This window comes from Centrocercus urophasianus, unplaced genomic scaffold (genome assembly GCF_019232065.1).
Source record: "Centrocercus urophasianus isolate 14NV4802_14NV808 unplaced genomic scaffold, USGS_Curo_1.0 seq_16, whole genome shotgun sequence".
Classification (NCBI taxonomy): domain Eukaryota; kingdom Metazoa; phylum Chordata; class Aves; order Galliformes; family Phasianidae; genus Centrocercus; species Centrocercus urophasianus.
This window is the reverse complement of record NW_024884711.1, coordinates 7,710,879-7,723,639: the sequence shown is the minus strand read 5'-3', so window position 1 is coordinate 7,723,639 and position 12,761 is coordinate 7,710,879. Positions and strand designations below refer to the sequence as shown.

Below are 12,761 nucleotides of genomic sequence, written 5' to 3'. Positions count from 1 at the left end.
ATCCATTTATCCTCTCTCTCCAACATGCTTTGGGGAGGATAAGAAGCTGGACATGCAAGGTTATCCACGGTGGGTATTTAATGTGAGAGTTTCAGTTGCGTGCTAACCCTTGTAGCTGCTAAGTTCTCGTGGTTGGAATCCTACCTGTCTTATCTAGTGGCTTTTTTTTTTTTTTTAATGCAGAGCCCTTTAAACTTTGTTTTAGCAGCAAGGATAATTTCTGCCACAAACAAAAACCTAGGAATGCTTTTCTGTTTTGCCTTAAGTAAAAGGGTTGCTCTTCGTTGAGGCTGTCTGTATAGACACGTGCATGCCTGTGGGTGCTAAAGAACTTTTCCTCTTTTCATCATTGTTACTTCACCTCTTAAGTCTCACTTAAGGGAAAAGAGCCTCCCAGATAATCAGCAAGATGTATTATGAAGCAAGCCTCATATGTTTCATTGTGATGTGTCTGCAAATATGCCCCTGCGTGGCAAGGATGTTGCTCCTGAATACAACTATACTTGTGTTCAGGGATATGATTTCCTTTTGGTGGGCAGAACTGGGATGCTTCTGTGGTCCTACATGGGGATCCAGTTGCAAGATAGGAATTGAAATGTTTCGGATCAGTACTGCTTGCTTTGCCACCTCCTGGAACCCGCTCAGTGCCCACAGGTTCCTGCTCTGCTGATAAGGTTGTGTAGGACGCTTTTGTCTTCGTGACCTTCAGCTTGGATGCAGCAAGAAGCTGTCTAAAAAGCCCTGGCTCGTTTTTATGCCTTTGTGTTCAGGAATCACCGTTTCCACTGTAAATGATAACTTCATTTGAAAAACAGGGTTCCCTAGGTGTGTGAAGGAGGGCGCTCACAGCGTTGTTCAATACTGAGCCATTTGCTGACCATCACAGCTAGGAAATCGCTTCCTTAGTGCCAAGGGAATTACTAGAAAGCATGCAGAATGGCTTTGACATCCTCCAGCGAGGGGCAGTTTTTTCCCTTTCTCTGCTATTGTTATGTTCTTTGTTGCAAAGTGTTTGGAGTAGCGGTGGCATTAATAACACCCAAAAGCAGGATGGCTAAAATTAGCATCCCCGGACCGGTTTGCCGTCTGTCTCCCATGCCATGCTCAGCTCTGCCAAAGCGGCACGGCAGTTTGTTTCAGCGTGGCCGCCCTTTGGGCATTTGCAGGAATACTGCAGCAAATCATCTTGCATGCAAGGCTGACCTCTGGGAGGCTAACAAATTGAGGTGAGCCAGCTGGAGCGATAGGACACTGCCGGCAGACAGAGCATGCTCAGACCTGGGGGAGAAAGGTAGCTCGGTCTGCAGATGGTGCACAGTTACTGTGCCGAGAGCTGGGAGATGCAATTTTTTTCCTTCTTTCTTTCTGGTCGTGGGGAAAGAAGAGGACTGGAGAGTGTTCGTTCCCCTGCAAAACATAGCTTTAAGGTGTCTTTTTGTTTTTTCTTTCTCCTGTGAAAAGAGAGGCACTGGAGAGCATTTCATTTATTTAGCAACACCAGGTATGCGTGCATGTGCTGAAACACTGATCTACTAGTGATAGTACTTCCAGGATGAAAAAGGTTGCAGATGCTCTGAATGAATGTGTTTCTTTGCTGGGTGCTGTTGTAACTGTGCTCTGTTTGCTGTGCTGATCACATACGGCTCTGAATTCAGTTCTGTGGGCTCTCTTGGCTGCGGGGTACTTCTGCGGGGCTTCAGTGTGGGTTTCTGACTCTTCCTGTCCCTTCATACACACCAAACCTTTCTTCTGTGGCTGTGCATGCTTGGGAGGGAAGGGGAAGGAGGTCAGCAGTTTCTTTATAATCCTATGTCTTTGTAGTCATTCTTTGTCTGGCTGGAGGTTTGCTTTTATTGTTTTTAAACAATAAGTCTCATGGGGAAAACATCTCTGATCTGGACAACATTCTGTGGGTTTTCATAAATTTGTTTCCTACTGGATGGTTACTATATATAATTAGTGTGCGTGTGTGTGTATATATATATTATATATATGTATATTACTCTTCCCTGAAGACATGGTACTGTAGGGCTTGTGGTAACCCAGCAGGGTTACTGCTCTTATTGGCCATGCTGTGCTCCCAGCATCTTTGTCCCCTGCTTAGAATTTGTAGCACACAAGAGTGCTCTCAGAACCACACTGAAGGGAAGCAGGGAGAGCTCAGGCTGTAAATGCTGCTAAGTACCAGTGCTAGTCTCCAAATAACACAGGTACTTTTCCCGTCAGAGAGAGTGGAAAGAAAAGGTAGGGAATATGCAGAGAAATAGCAAGTTGCATCTAAAGCCCAAAGGCATAGTTGGAGTGACTAAAGCTCATCTTGTTTGGTACTTCCAGGATTTCACATCATATTATTTTAAATTCACTTCTGTAGCATTGGGAAATTTTACCCTCAGCCACCCCCACTCAGTCTTTGCTTTAGACAGACCTAAAGGCCCATTGCTTAAGATAAAACTGTTGATCTCTGACACAGTTTTGTTTTCCACAAAGGTATATTGCTTACAGGCAAAAAGCAAGGGACCAGGCAAAAGGAATTTTTTTTTTTTAATTTTTAACTCCTATGCCAATGCTTTTAGTACCATCATAACGTGATAAGTTTAGATAGGATAGTCAAATGTGCAAAGATCAATTGTTAAGCTGCCCCTTCAGTCTAACCATGGTTATTTTGAGAACCTTCAGTTCTCATCTTCAGCTGTGGGATTGTTGGACAAACCTAAAGGCTTGGGGGCTAACAGAAATACTTCTTTTTTTCTTTTTTTTTTTTTCTTTTTTTTTTTTTTCTTTTTTGCTGATTTTTCCTGTATCTCCTACTCAACCTTGTTTTATCTTCATCAAAAATACATCTTACGTAGAGGATGTTCCTGGAGGTCAGAGTTTTAATTTGGGGACAGGATTTAGTAGTCATGTCTTTCTGGCTGGAATGGAGATCTGGGAAAAGCAGCTCTTAAAAGCCCAAGAGATATTCTTTATAATTACATACTTCAAGCCCAGTTCTGTGATTTTCTTATATGTATTGGCTGCTTACTATTGGAATTATTATTCTTTGCATGCTGTTTTTTTAGATCAAGACAGCAGTTTCAACAAATATTAAAATTGATGGCTCCTAGTCACCCTGAAAGTCAGTTTGAATCTCTTCCTATTCCAGCCACCACTGATTTGGAATTAAATTAAATTGAACTCTTTTCCATCCATAAGCACAACTGGTAGGTGTGCATTAGCCACCAATATTCTCCTGTTCATACAGAACATATGTGTGCAGTAGGGACCATGGGACAGAGCCTCCTTGGTTGTGGGCTTGTCATAGGAAGGCTTACAGTTCTACTTTATTTTCCTGACTTAAATTGCTAAACCATAAAAGCTGGAGTTAAACCCAATTTTGGTTACTACTGTCTGTAGACAGCAAATGTTTTTGTAAAACAGTTGTGTTTGGTTTTGGTTTGGTTTTATTTTTTTCCAGGTACAGTTCTGTTTTTTTAAATTTAATTTGATAGTATTGAGTTAAAGTATTCTTATTTTTCATGTTCCCTTTTCGTATCAGGCTTCATTAATGCTATTTGTAGCTTTAACTACCACATTTGTTCCCTTCAAGAATCTGCTCTTTTCCTGTTTAAAAAGTCAGCCTTTCTACACTTGGCTGCTTTTTACAAAGACAATGTTTCAGGATATCAATCATTCAGTGTACCATCCTTTCTTTAATGTGATATGTACTGTGAAAGATATATGTATCTCATTAAACAAATGCAGTGAATAAGATGATAACAGCTTTTTGGGCTGTGGGGATTGACTTGCTGGTGGTTCTGCAGGAAATCTCTGACAGAGCTGAGGATAAAAGCCAGTTCATTCTTGGCTGTCAAATCCCAACTCCCCCTCCTTCCAATCGGGAGAGTTGCCTTCTAGCAACTTCTGCTTTCAGTATGGATGAAGTAGGTATTTAAAACTGTATGTATTACATATACTGCATCCTTTGCTAAGCCTCTTGCCTCACGGATGAGAGAGAGAGCGGAAGACATTTTGCAGGGGGAGTGTGAAATGTCATGTTGGCACTCCTTACTTTTCCTGTGCTGGTCTTGGAAAGCCAGCCTAGCAAAAGATGGATCTGAGGGAAGAGAGCAGTAATGGAGAGGCTGCCCTCAGTGAGGGGATGTCTGCCCCCGCCGCATCCACTGGGTTGCCATAGGGGACAGGGTCCAGTGCCCATTCACTGCCCGCAAGTCTCTGCCCAAACTCTTTCCCTAACCCAAGGCAGGAGCTCCCAAATCTGCTCACAGCTTTTTTCTTGGACGCTTGTGTCTTTGGAAAATTGAGCACTGTCTTGGCAAGTGCTTGGGTAGTTAGTAAAAAGAGCTTTGTAAGACTTCAGTAAGACACTGGCAGAACCTGTCGTTCGGTCGTGTCCTCCAGGACTTGAAGGTCCCTCCGTAGACCTGCTGTTGACCCTTGTCCTCTGTAATCAGGCTGTTATTTGTTGCTTTGGGGTCTTAGTGCTGAATATTTGTGGCATTTGGGGTTTTTGGTATGTTGGATTTTGTAGCTTTTCTTCCAGCTGCTCACCTAAATAGTAATTATAGAAATGAGCAAGAGGTTTAAAACATTGTCCATCACTTCAATATCTTTAAAGTAGCGATTCATCCTGCCCTAGCTTCATAATTAAAAAATAACAGCACAACTCTTCTCTTAAGTGAATCCAAACATTCTTTTATGCCAACTGCATATTAGTAGAAACTCCTCTCTCCAATTCCACCCACTCTGCTCTCCTCTACGTGTTAATAAGAGAGGAACAGCTTCTCCATCCATACTTTCTGTTGCTTTCGCACCTCCTGGAGATGGTTAGCACATCAGATGACCAGCAGTTAAAAGGCAGAATCATAAAATCACAGATTCATTAAGAGTGGATAAGAGCTCTAAGATCACTAAGTTCAGCTACCAGCCCGCCCCCACCATGCCCACTGACCACATCCCTCAGTGCCACATCCACATGGTTCTTCAACACCTCCAGGGATGGTGACTGCACCACCTCCCTGGGCAGCCTGTGCCTCACAGCTTTGTTGCTCTTCTATGGACACATGTCAGGGCCTCGATGCCCTTCTTGCAGTGAGGGGCTCAAATCTGAACACAGCATCCAAGGTGCAGCCTCACCATGGCTGTGTACAGAGGGATGATCACCTCCCAAATCCTGCTGGCTGCATTTCTGATATGAGCCGTGATGCTGTTGGCCTTCTTTGCTGCCTGAGCACAGTGCTGGCTCAAGTGCAGCTGCCTGTCCTTTAGTACTCCCAGATCCTTTTCATCCATACAGTTTTCCAGGCTCTGTCCCCACGCATGTAGTGTTGCATGGTGTTGCTGTGACCAACATGCAGACCTGACAGCTGGTCTTGTTAAAGATCATACAGTTGGCCTCAACCCATTGATCCAACCTGACCAGATCACTCTGTAGGGCCTTTCTGCCTCCAGGCAGGCCAGCACTTCTGAGCACCCCTGAGAATACCACAGACACGATACAAGTGTCACAGGGTCCTTACTGAACCCACCAGATGCATGCTCTAGAATCTTTACCTGCTCACCAGTGCTCAGTGCTACGGGAGCAGTAACTTGGCAAAGAGGATGATGCTGAGAATGGGGTGAGCTTTTCCAGCGCAGGGTTAGTATGTGGGCAGCTGGAGGTGTGACCAGTCCAGGTGCTGACACACATGCAGAAAGAAATGGAGCACGGAGGGCTTTGAGTTCAGGGAAAGCAGTAGTGCGTCTGGCCAGCCGCTTGCTGCCCACTTTCAGTTCTCAGAATGTTCTCCAGTGACACTGTGGGAGGCGAGTTACAGCTCTAGACCTGTGTTGTGGGGAGGGTTAGTAATAAAAGTAGCTTTTATAGTGAAGCAGCTACATTTACATGGAAGACTGAATGCTTTCCCCTGTTTTCAGAGTTGCATGCTACCTACTGGGTAGGTTCCCCATGCCTGAACAATTGCTGTTGGTAGCACTTAACTGATGAATTTCAGCCTCAAGGGACATGGAGAGTAATTGCTTTGCCTCCCTGATGCAGCCCCTCCTAGGTGTGCAGGAGCAAGCAGGTGGCACGGTGTGCTGCTGCTCATGTTCTGTTGCTCCCTGAGGGACCAGAGGTTTTATTCTCCATGGCGTACACTGCAAGCATCAAATAAAAAGTAGTGGATGATAAAATGTGAGAAAACAGGCAAAGATTCAAGACTGTTCCCTGAGTACCTGTGAAATTCTTTTCAGTTCTGCCTATGACAGCCCATTGCTGTCCATTTTCCGTTGTTCACTTCCATCAAAAGCAGCTCTCAGCTAAGCAGCATGAACCAGGATTTACAAATCAGCAGCTAGAAGCAAGAATAAAGATGAATTCCTTCAGCATTGCTAGCTTGTAATATTCATTCCTGACACTTAGTCTGATAAAGCACATACACTTGTTTTAGCTAAGATGCAAGGAAGTGAGAGAGCTGCATCCAGGAAAGAGATGGAGGAGGGCTAACAGGTGTTTTTTATTAAAAAGCTGGGTAGCTCATTTGTAGCCATTTAGCAGGTATTGCCTTAGTGGAGTCTGAAATGAAAATTGCTAACCTCTGAACATCAGCCGCATCCGTCGGGCTGCATCTCTGCCTCTTATGCCCTTCCCTTGGGGCTGGAGGGGAGAGAACAAATCAGTCAGGGTGAAACATTAGAATAGGCTGTATGGCTCAATGGATTTGTAATGGTTGCTGGAGCTCTCCACCCCCGAGATGCCCATGAAATGCAGGTGCTGTCAGTGATGTGTTGTGACTGTTGGTTTCTAATGCCTCTGAAACACCCTCCAACACACGCTCCCTGCCAGACTGGAATAATAAAAGGGCCGTGTGGTGTTCTCCTCTGCCAAGTTCTTGCAACTCTTGTCTCCTCAAAGCTGTTCGGACTTGGTCCTTTCTTTGGTAATGCTGCGGAAGCCATTGAAAGCAGCACACTCAGTAGCTGAGATGTGTAGTGGAGATGTCATGTGGATAGTTGGGTGATATCGGAAGGTCATTCAGCTATAGTGAAGAACAAAAATGAAGCTTTAGAAATCTCACTAAACCACTAAAATAATGTAAGAGCTGTTCCCATCAAACACCTAAGAAGGGTAGGATGGTTCTTTTCCTGAGAATTGATTGCATTAGTTGGGCCTGAAAGCACACCATGTGATGCACTGCTGTCCTCAGTAGGTTTCCATTCAAGGCTGGCCATGGAACAGCGTTAGCTGATAGCTGCAGAGCCATCAGGAGCATCAGTCATCCCCTGTTCTGGAGGTAAGTATGGAGATAAGTATGAGAGATGATGTGACAGCCATTGTTCATCTGTGCTGGATATCTGTGGCATGTGGGACAAGACCAGATTTAAATTGCTGCCAAGGAAATTAAGGTGGAAAGTTAGGACAGAGTTTATGGTAATCCTTCATGCCATTAGTGCTACAGGCTGGCTGAAAAGCTGAACGAGTATTAAGAAGAAGAGTGTCTTTTGGGAGTGCTATAGGGAGATGACCATTCAGTGTCCTTTCTGCCTTCCTTTTTCATGGCTGAAGTCAAAATAGCACCTTTTTAATTTGCTGTTTGCTTTTAGGGAGTTGCTAAACGAGCCAGTTTTTCAGACTACTTGCCAAAGGAGGTGGGCTTCATTTCTATTTCCTTTGAGTCATTGAAGCTGCTCCAAAATGAATTTGTTGCTAAGGTCCCCAGAGACTACCTCTAGGATCTGCATGACTTACTAGCTTAGCAAGCTAGCACTTGCTTCCAAGGCGTTATTCAGTCTCTCAGGTATTTTCAGTTCTTAGTTAAGACAGGGATCCTGCAAGCTGTAGGGATCCCACAGGCTATGGGGATTCTTTTCAACCTTATTGAATTCCGTGAATGGTTCTCCATTCATTTCCAAGCTGCATGAATCAGATTGTAAGATCGAGCATTTAAGCTGCAATATCTCTTTTCAAAAGAACTCCCTTGGCAGTAGAGAAGTGTTTGCGTATGTCCTAAATGTGCCTTGCTGTCTTCCTCCACTCTGGCATATAAGAAAAGTGTCTCTGCATTAAAATGCTAAGAGACCATTGCTTGGGATGTTGTAGCGTGTGCTTGAGCTATTGCTTTTTTTCCCTCTCTACAAACTCACATCAAAGGGAGTTTAAATTGCACTCTTTGAAAACTGCAATTAGAAACAGACTAATCAGGTATATAGCAATAAAAAATTTATCTTCCTATAGTTCCTCATGAGTCATGACCACTATTATCTACAGGCTGACTAGCAGTGAACCTTGATGCATAATGAAGATCGGAGCCCATAAATACTGTAGGTGAATCAATATCTCAATTGAAGTTCACAGTTGAAAATATAATCAATGCTCTGATATAAGCCAGTAGCATTTCTGCTTAGAAAGAAAACAGTGGCTTCCTGTTTTCTTAAGGAAAAGAAACAGGGAGACCACGTAGCAGCACAGAGGAGACTCTTGGGCTGGAATGGGAAGACACTGGGAAGTGCTGGAAACATTTATAATGTGTTACTCACCTTTGTGTAAGGATCAGCCGTGCTGGTGCAAGTCAGACATTCTCAGTCAGTGAAGGTTTGATTATGTCAATAAAACATCAGTTCCTTGTTTAAGGAGTGCAGCCCTCTTCTCTCCTATGCCACTGCTTTGCTTCTTCTGAAAATGTTGGCAGCTACCAGCCTGTGGTCCTGGATTATAGCCAAAGAAATGGCAGACTTGATAGTCTACCACAGGGCAGCTGGTACAGCAGCATACCATGGGTTTATAGAATCATTAAGACTGGAAAAGATCTCTTAACATCACATATTCTAACTGTCCACCTACCACCAATACTGCCTACTGAACCACATCCTTAAGTACCACATCTGCCCTTGCCTTAAACACCTCCATGGTGACTGCACCACCTCCATCAGCAGTACGTTCCAGTGCCTCACCACTCTTTCTGAGAAGAAATGTTTTCTAATACCCAACCTGAACCTCCCCGGATGCAACTTGAGGCCATTCCTTCCCATCCTATTGGTTACCAGGGAGAAGAGACCGATCCCCACCTCACAGCCTCCTTTCAGGCAGCTGTAGAGAGCGATCAGATCTCCCCTGAGCCTCCTCTTCTTCAGACTGAGCAATCCCAGCTCCCTCAGCCGCTCCCCTTAGGACTTGTGCTCCAGACCCCTCACAGCTTCATTGCCCTTAATTACCCTTCTTTGGTCCTCCTCCACCCCCAGTAACAGAGCATTATGTTCACCAGTTCACGCTTCATATTGGAACGGAATGTATCAGAATCGATTTGTGGCAGCACTCCTTGTTGTGTTATTATCTCTTATTAATTACATTTAAGGTGAGGGACAGAGTGGCCATGGCCTGTCAGAGTGGCCAATGACTGTGACGCTGCCTTTCCTCTTGCTGTTGGATTGGTCTGCAAAAAACAGAGTAAGCCAATGTCCCAGGGAAAGTAACCTTTTCTCTAACAAAGCTTCATAGAGCTCATCCTTAACCTTTTTGGTTGTTTTTGGGTTTTTTTTGTCTTCTTCACAAGGGTGGAAATGGAAATGAGAGAAGAAAATTTCTTTTGTTTTTTTTTTGTGTTTTTTTCCATTTTCAAGTACTGCTTTGGCACACTTTCTCCCTTTCCCCTTGAAAAAGAAAAAATGCTGAAAAATCCCCACACTCTTGAATAGTCCATGAAATATGAGTTATGGTAAGTCTGTAAACTTGATGTTTAAATGTTTTTTTTCTTATTTTATTTTCCACAGGTCTTTGCCTTCACCATGTCAAGGAGTGTTAATGATGTTCTCGCCTTCTGTTGCATTCCCCACCTGTCATTTTGCTAGAATCTAACTACAGAATGAACATAGCAGCTGTGTTTAATGCCCTGCTCGTGTCTGTCCTCGCTACGGTGCTGTGGAAATACATCAAACTACGAGAGCATGCCTTCATGGTCGAAGAGGAGCTGGTCCTCATGCGCCAGTCCCAGGAGCTCTCTCAGGTTCAGATTGACTACCATGCAGCTCTCCAGACCCTGCTGGAGGATGGCACTAGGATGGTGTGCACTGGCAGGATGCACACCGACCGCATCTGCCGCTTTGAGTCCCTTTGCTACTCAACCGAGGCTGAGGAGTTCATCTATTTCCACAGCAACTCCTCGGTCATGCTGCCCAACCTGGGCTCCCGTAGGTTCCAGCCAGCTCTGCTCGACCTCTCCTCTGTGGAAGATCACAACACCCAGTACTTCAACTTTGTGGAGCTGCCCGCTGCTGCGCTGAAGTTTATGCCGAAGCCAGTCTTCGTGCCTGACGTGGCACTGATTGCCAACAGGTTCAACCCGGATAACTTGATGCACGTCTTTCACGACGACCTCCTTCCCATCTATTACACCATGCAGCAGTTCACTGATTTAGATCCGGAGACACGGCTCTTCTTCATGGAAGGGTGGAGTGAAGGTGTTCATTTTGACCTCTACAAGTTATTGAGTAACAAGCAACCGCTCCTCAGGGAGCAGCTGAAAACCCTGGGCAGGCTCCTATGCTTTACCAAATCTTACGTGGGACTGTCCAAAATCACCACCTGGTACCAGTATGGATTTGTCCAGCCACAAGGGCCGAAGGCTAACATCTTGGTTTCTGGTAACGAGATCAGGCAGTTCACCAAATTCATGATGGAGAAGCTGAACGTCAGCTTGGAAGAAAGCACCAGTGAGGAATACATCGTCGTGTTCAGTCGAACAATCAACAGACTTATCCTAAATGAGGCAGAACTAATCCTGGCCCTCGCCCAGGAGTTTCAGATGAAAACCATTACAGTCTCTCTGGAGGAGCATTCGTTTTCTGACATCGTCCGGCTGATCAGCAACGCGTCCATGCTGGTCAGCATGCATGGGGCCCAATTAGTGATGTCTCTCTTCCTGCCAAGAGGTGCCACGGTGGTGGAGCTCTTTCCTTATGCCATCAACCCTGAACATTATACCCCTTACAAAACCCTGGCAACGCTTCCTGGCATGGACCTGCAGTACATTGCCTGGCAGAACACTGCCAGGGAAGACACCATTACCTACCCAGATAGACCTTGGGATCAGGGTGGGATTGCACATCTCGACAAAGCTGAGCAAGAGCGCATCATTAAGAGCACAGAGGTGCCGCGGCATCTGTGCTGCCGCAACCCTGAGTGGCTGTTCCGTGCCTACCAGGACACGAAGGTGGACATCCCTTCCCTCATCCATGTCATCAGGCAGACTGTGAAGTCTAAGCCCGGGACTAAGAAGAAGTGGTCTGGCAGCCTCTACCCTGGCAAAGTGAGGGATGCCAGGTGTCAGGCCTCTGTCCAGGGCACGAGTGAAGCTAGGCTTTCTGTGTCCTGGCAGGTCCCCTGGAACCTTAAGTACCTGAAGGTCAGAGAAGTGAAATATGAAGTGTGGATACAAGAGCAAGGGGAAAACACCTACATGCCTTATATATTGTCCCATCAGAATCACACCTTCTCAGAAAACATTAAGCCCTTCACAATATACCTGGTGTGGATACGCTGCATCTTCAACAAAAATCTCTTGGGACCTTTTGCAGATGTGCTCTTGTGTAGTACATAACCTGTGCACTACCTGTACAGCTCTGCCCTCTATGCCATCTGTGGTTTAAAACTGACGGTCTTGTAGTTGTAGAGGGCTGAAGAGGACTAGACTGTACCAGTGCCTCAGTGTCCATCTGGCTGCACTCTGTGTGTGTGTGTTCTTTAGATGGTATTTATTTCCAGTGAGTGTTAGAAAAAAAAATAAAGAAAACAACTCTCTGTTCTTCAGAGAACTTGCAGAGGTTACATTACATGAATGCATCTAATTGAAAACAGAATGGAATTGAATCGTGTGTACCTTAGTCGTGATTTAAATTTGTTTCTATTGTGTGGTGAGTATCTAAGCACAGCGTTACTCCGCAGTTAATTCCGTGGGTAGGTGAGCAGTTCTCATCAGCTTTTTCATTGTAAGTTATTTTTTTTTTTCAATAACTAAGCTTGAGTTAAGGATTTGGTATGAGAGCTTTCATTAAACTGCTGTAATCCTCAATGGCATTTTTGCTTTATACCGTGTGTGAAAATGCATGTTGTGATAGATCTGTCTGTTGCTGTGATGAAATGTGTATAAGGTAGCTTTTTATTTTGTTTTATTTTGACTGAAGGAGACAACAATGATGGCGCTGTGTTTGAAATCGCTGCACGTGCCTTATGCACTGTGCCATTGGAGTAGCACGTTGCTTCCGACACAAAAGGCTGGGGCAGCAGGTGGGAGGTTGGAATGGGTAAAAGAACTTACTGTGTTTTAGTGTTGGTTTTCATTTTGTGTGTTGTATACATTTCTTTGGGAAGGAAAAGGGGTGTTTTGGAAAGAGGCAGTGGGGAAAGAGGTCTGCATGAAAATCCTCTCAAAGAAAATCCTTGTTTGTTTTCTGATCAGCGTCATCTGTTGAGATCAGCAGCTAATCAGTGCACGCTTTGTAAAGTGACAGGCAGGACCCATGGGGAGGCTTTCTGGGCACAGGTTTAGCTGATGTGAAGGAAAGGAAGCAGAGTCAGGCAGTGGCAGTTACATGGGTGCTGTTGCATTAGGCTGAATGAAAAATAAAAGGAAGCTCCGAGTTGGAGCTGTGAGTCCTTGAGGGAGAGGGGAAGAAAGGGACAGAAGTGTGAACAGATTTTGTTGATCGATGTTAGCACGCTCCATAGCTTATAACCAACATTAAAGCAACAGGAAAACTGCTCTCCTCTCTCTCTCTCTGCTCCCTGCTGT

The 12,761-nt window shown here is 44.8% G+C and overlaps 1 protein-coding gene across 4 annotated transcripts in view; it reads left to right on the top strand.

Moving 5' to 3' along the window:
* Positions 1-12,041, top strand: part of POMGNT2 (protein O-linked mannose N-acetylglucosaminyltransferase 2 (beta 1,4-)) — an 85,863-nt gene extending 73,822 nt beyond the window's left edge. For 3 of the 4 annotated variants that reach the window (XM_042817121.1, XM_042817123.1, XM_042817124.1), the window contains one exon: positions 9,745-12,041. In XM_042817121.1, the coding sequence (XP_042673055.1) occupies positions 9,837-11,570 (1,734 nt within the window). In that variant the 5' untranslated portion in view covers positions 9,745-9,836 and the 3' untranslated portion in view covers positions 11,571-12,041. Of the gene's footprint in view, positions 1-7,184; positions 7,272-9,744 lie in introns of all 4 variants that reach the window. The other variant, XM_042817122.1, reaches the window with a different exon arrangement.
* Positions 12,042-12,761: the final 720 nt, after the last annotated feature.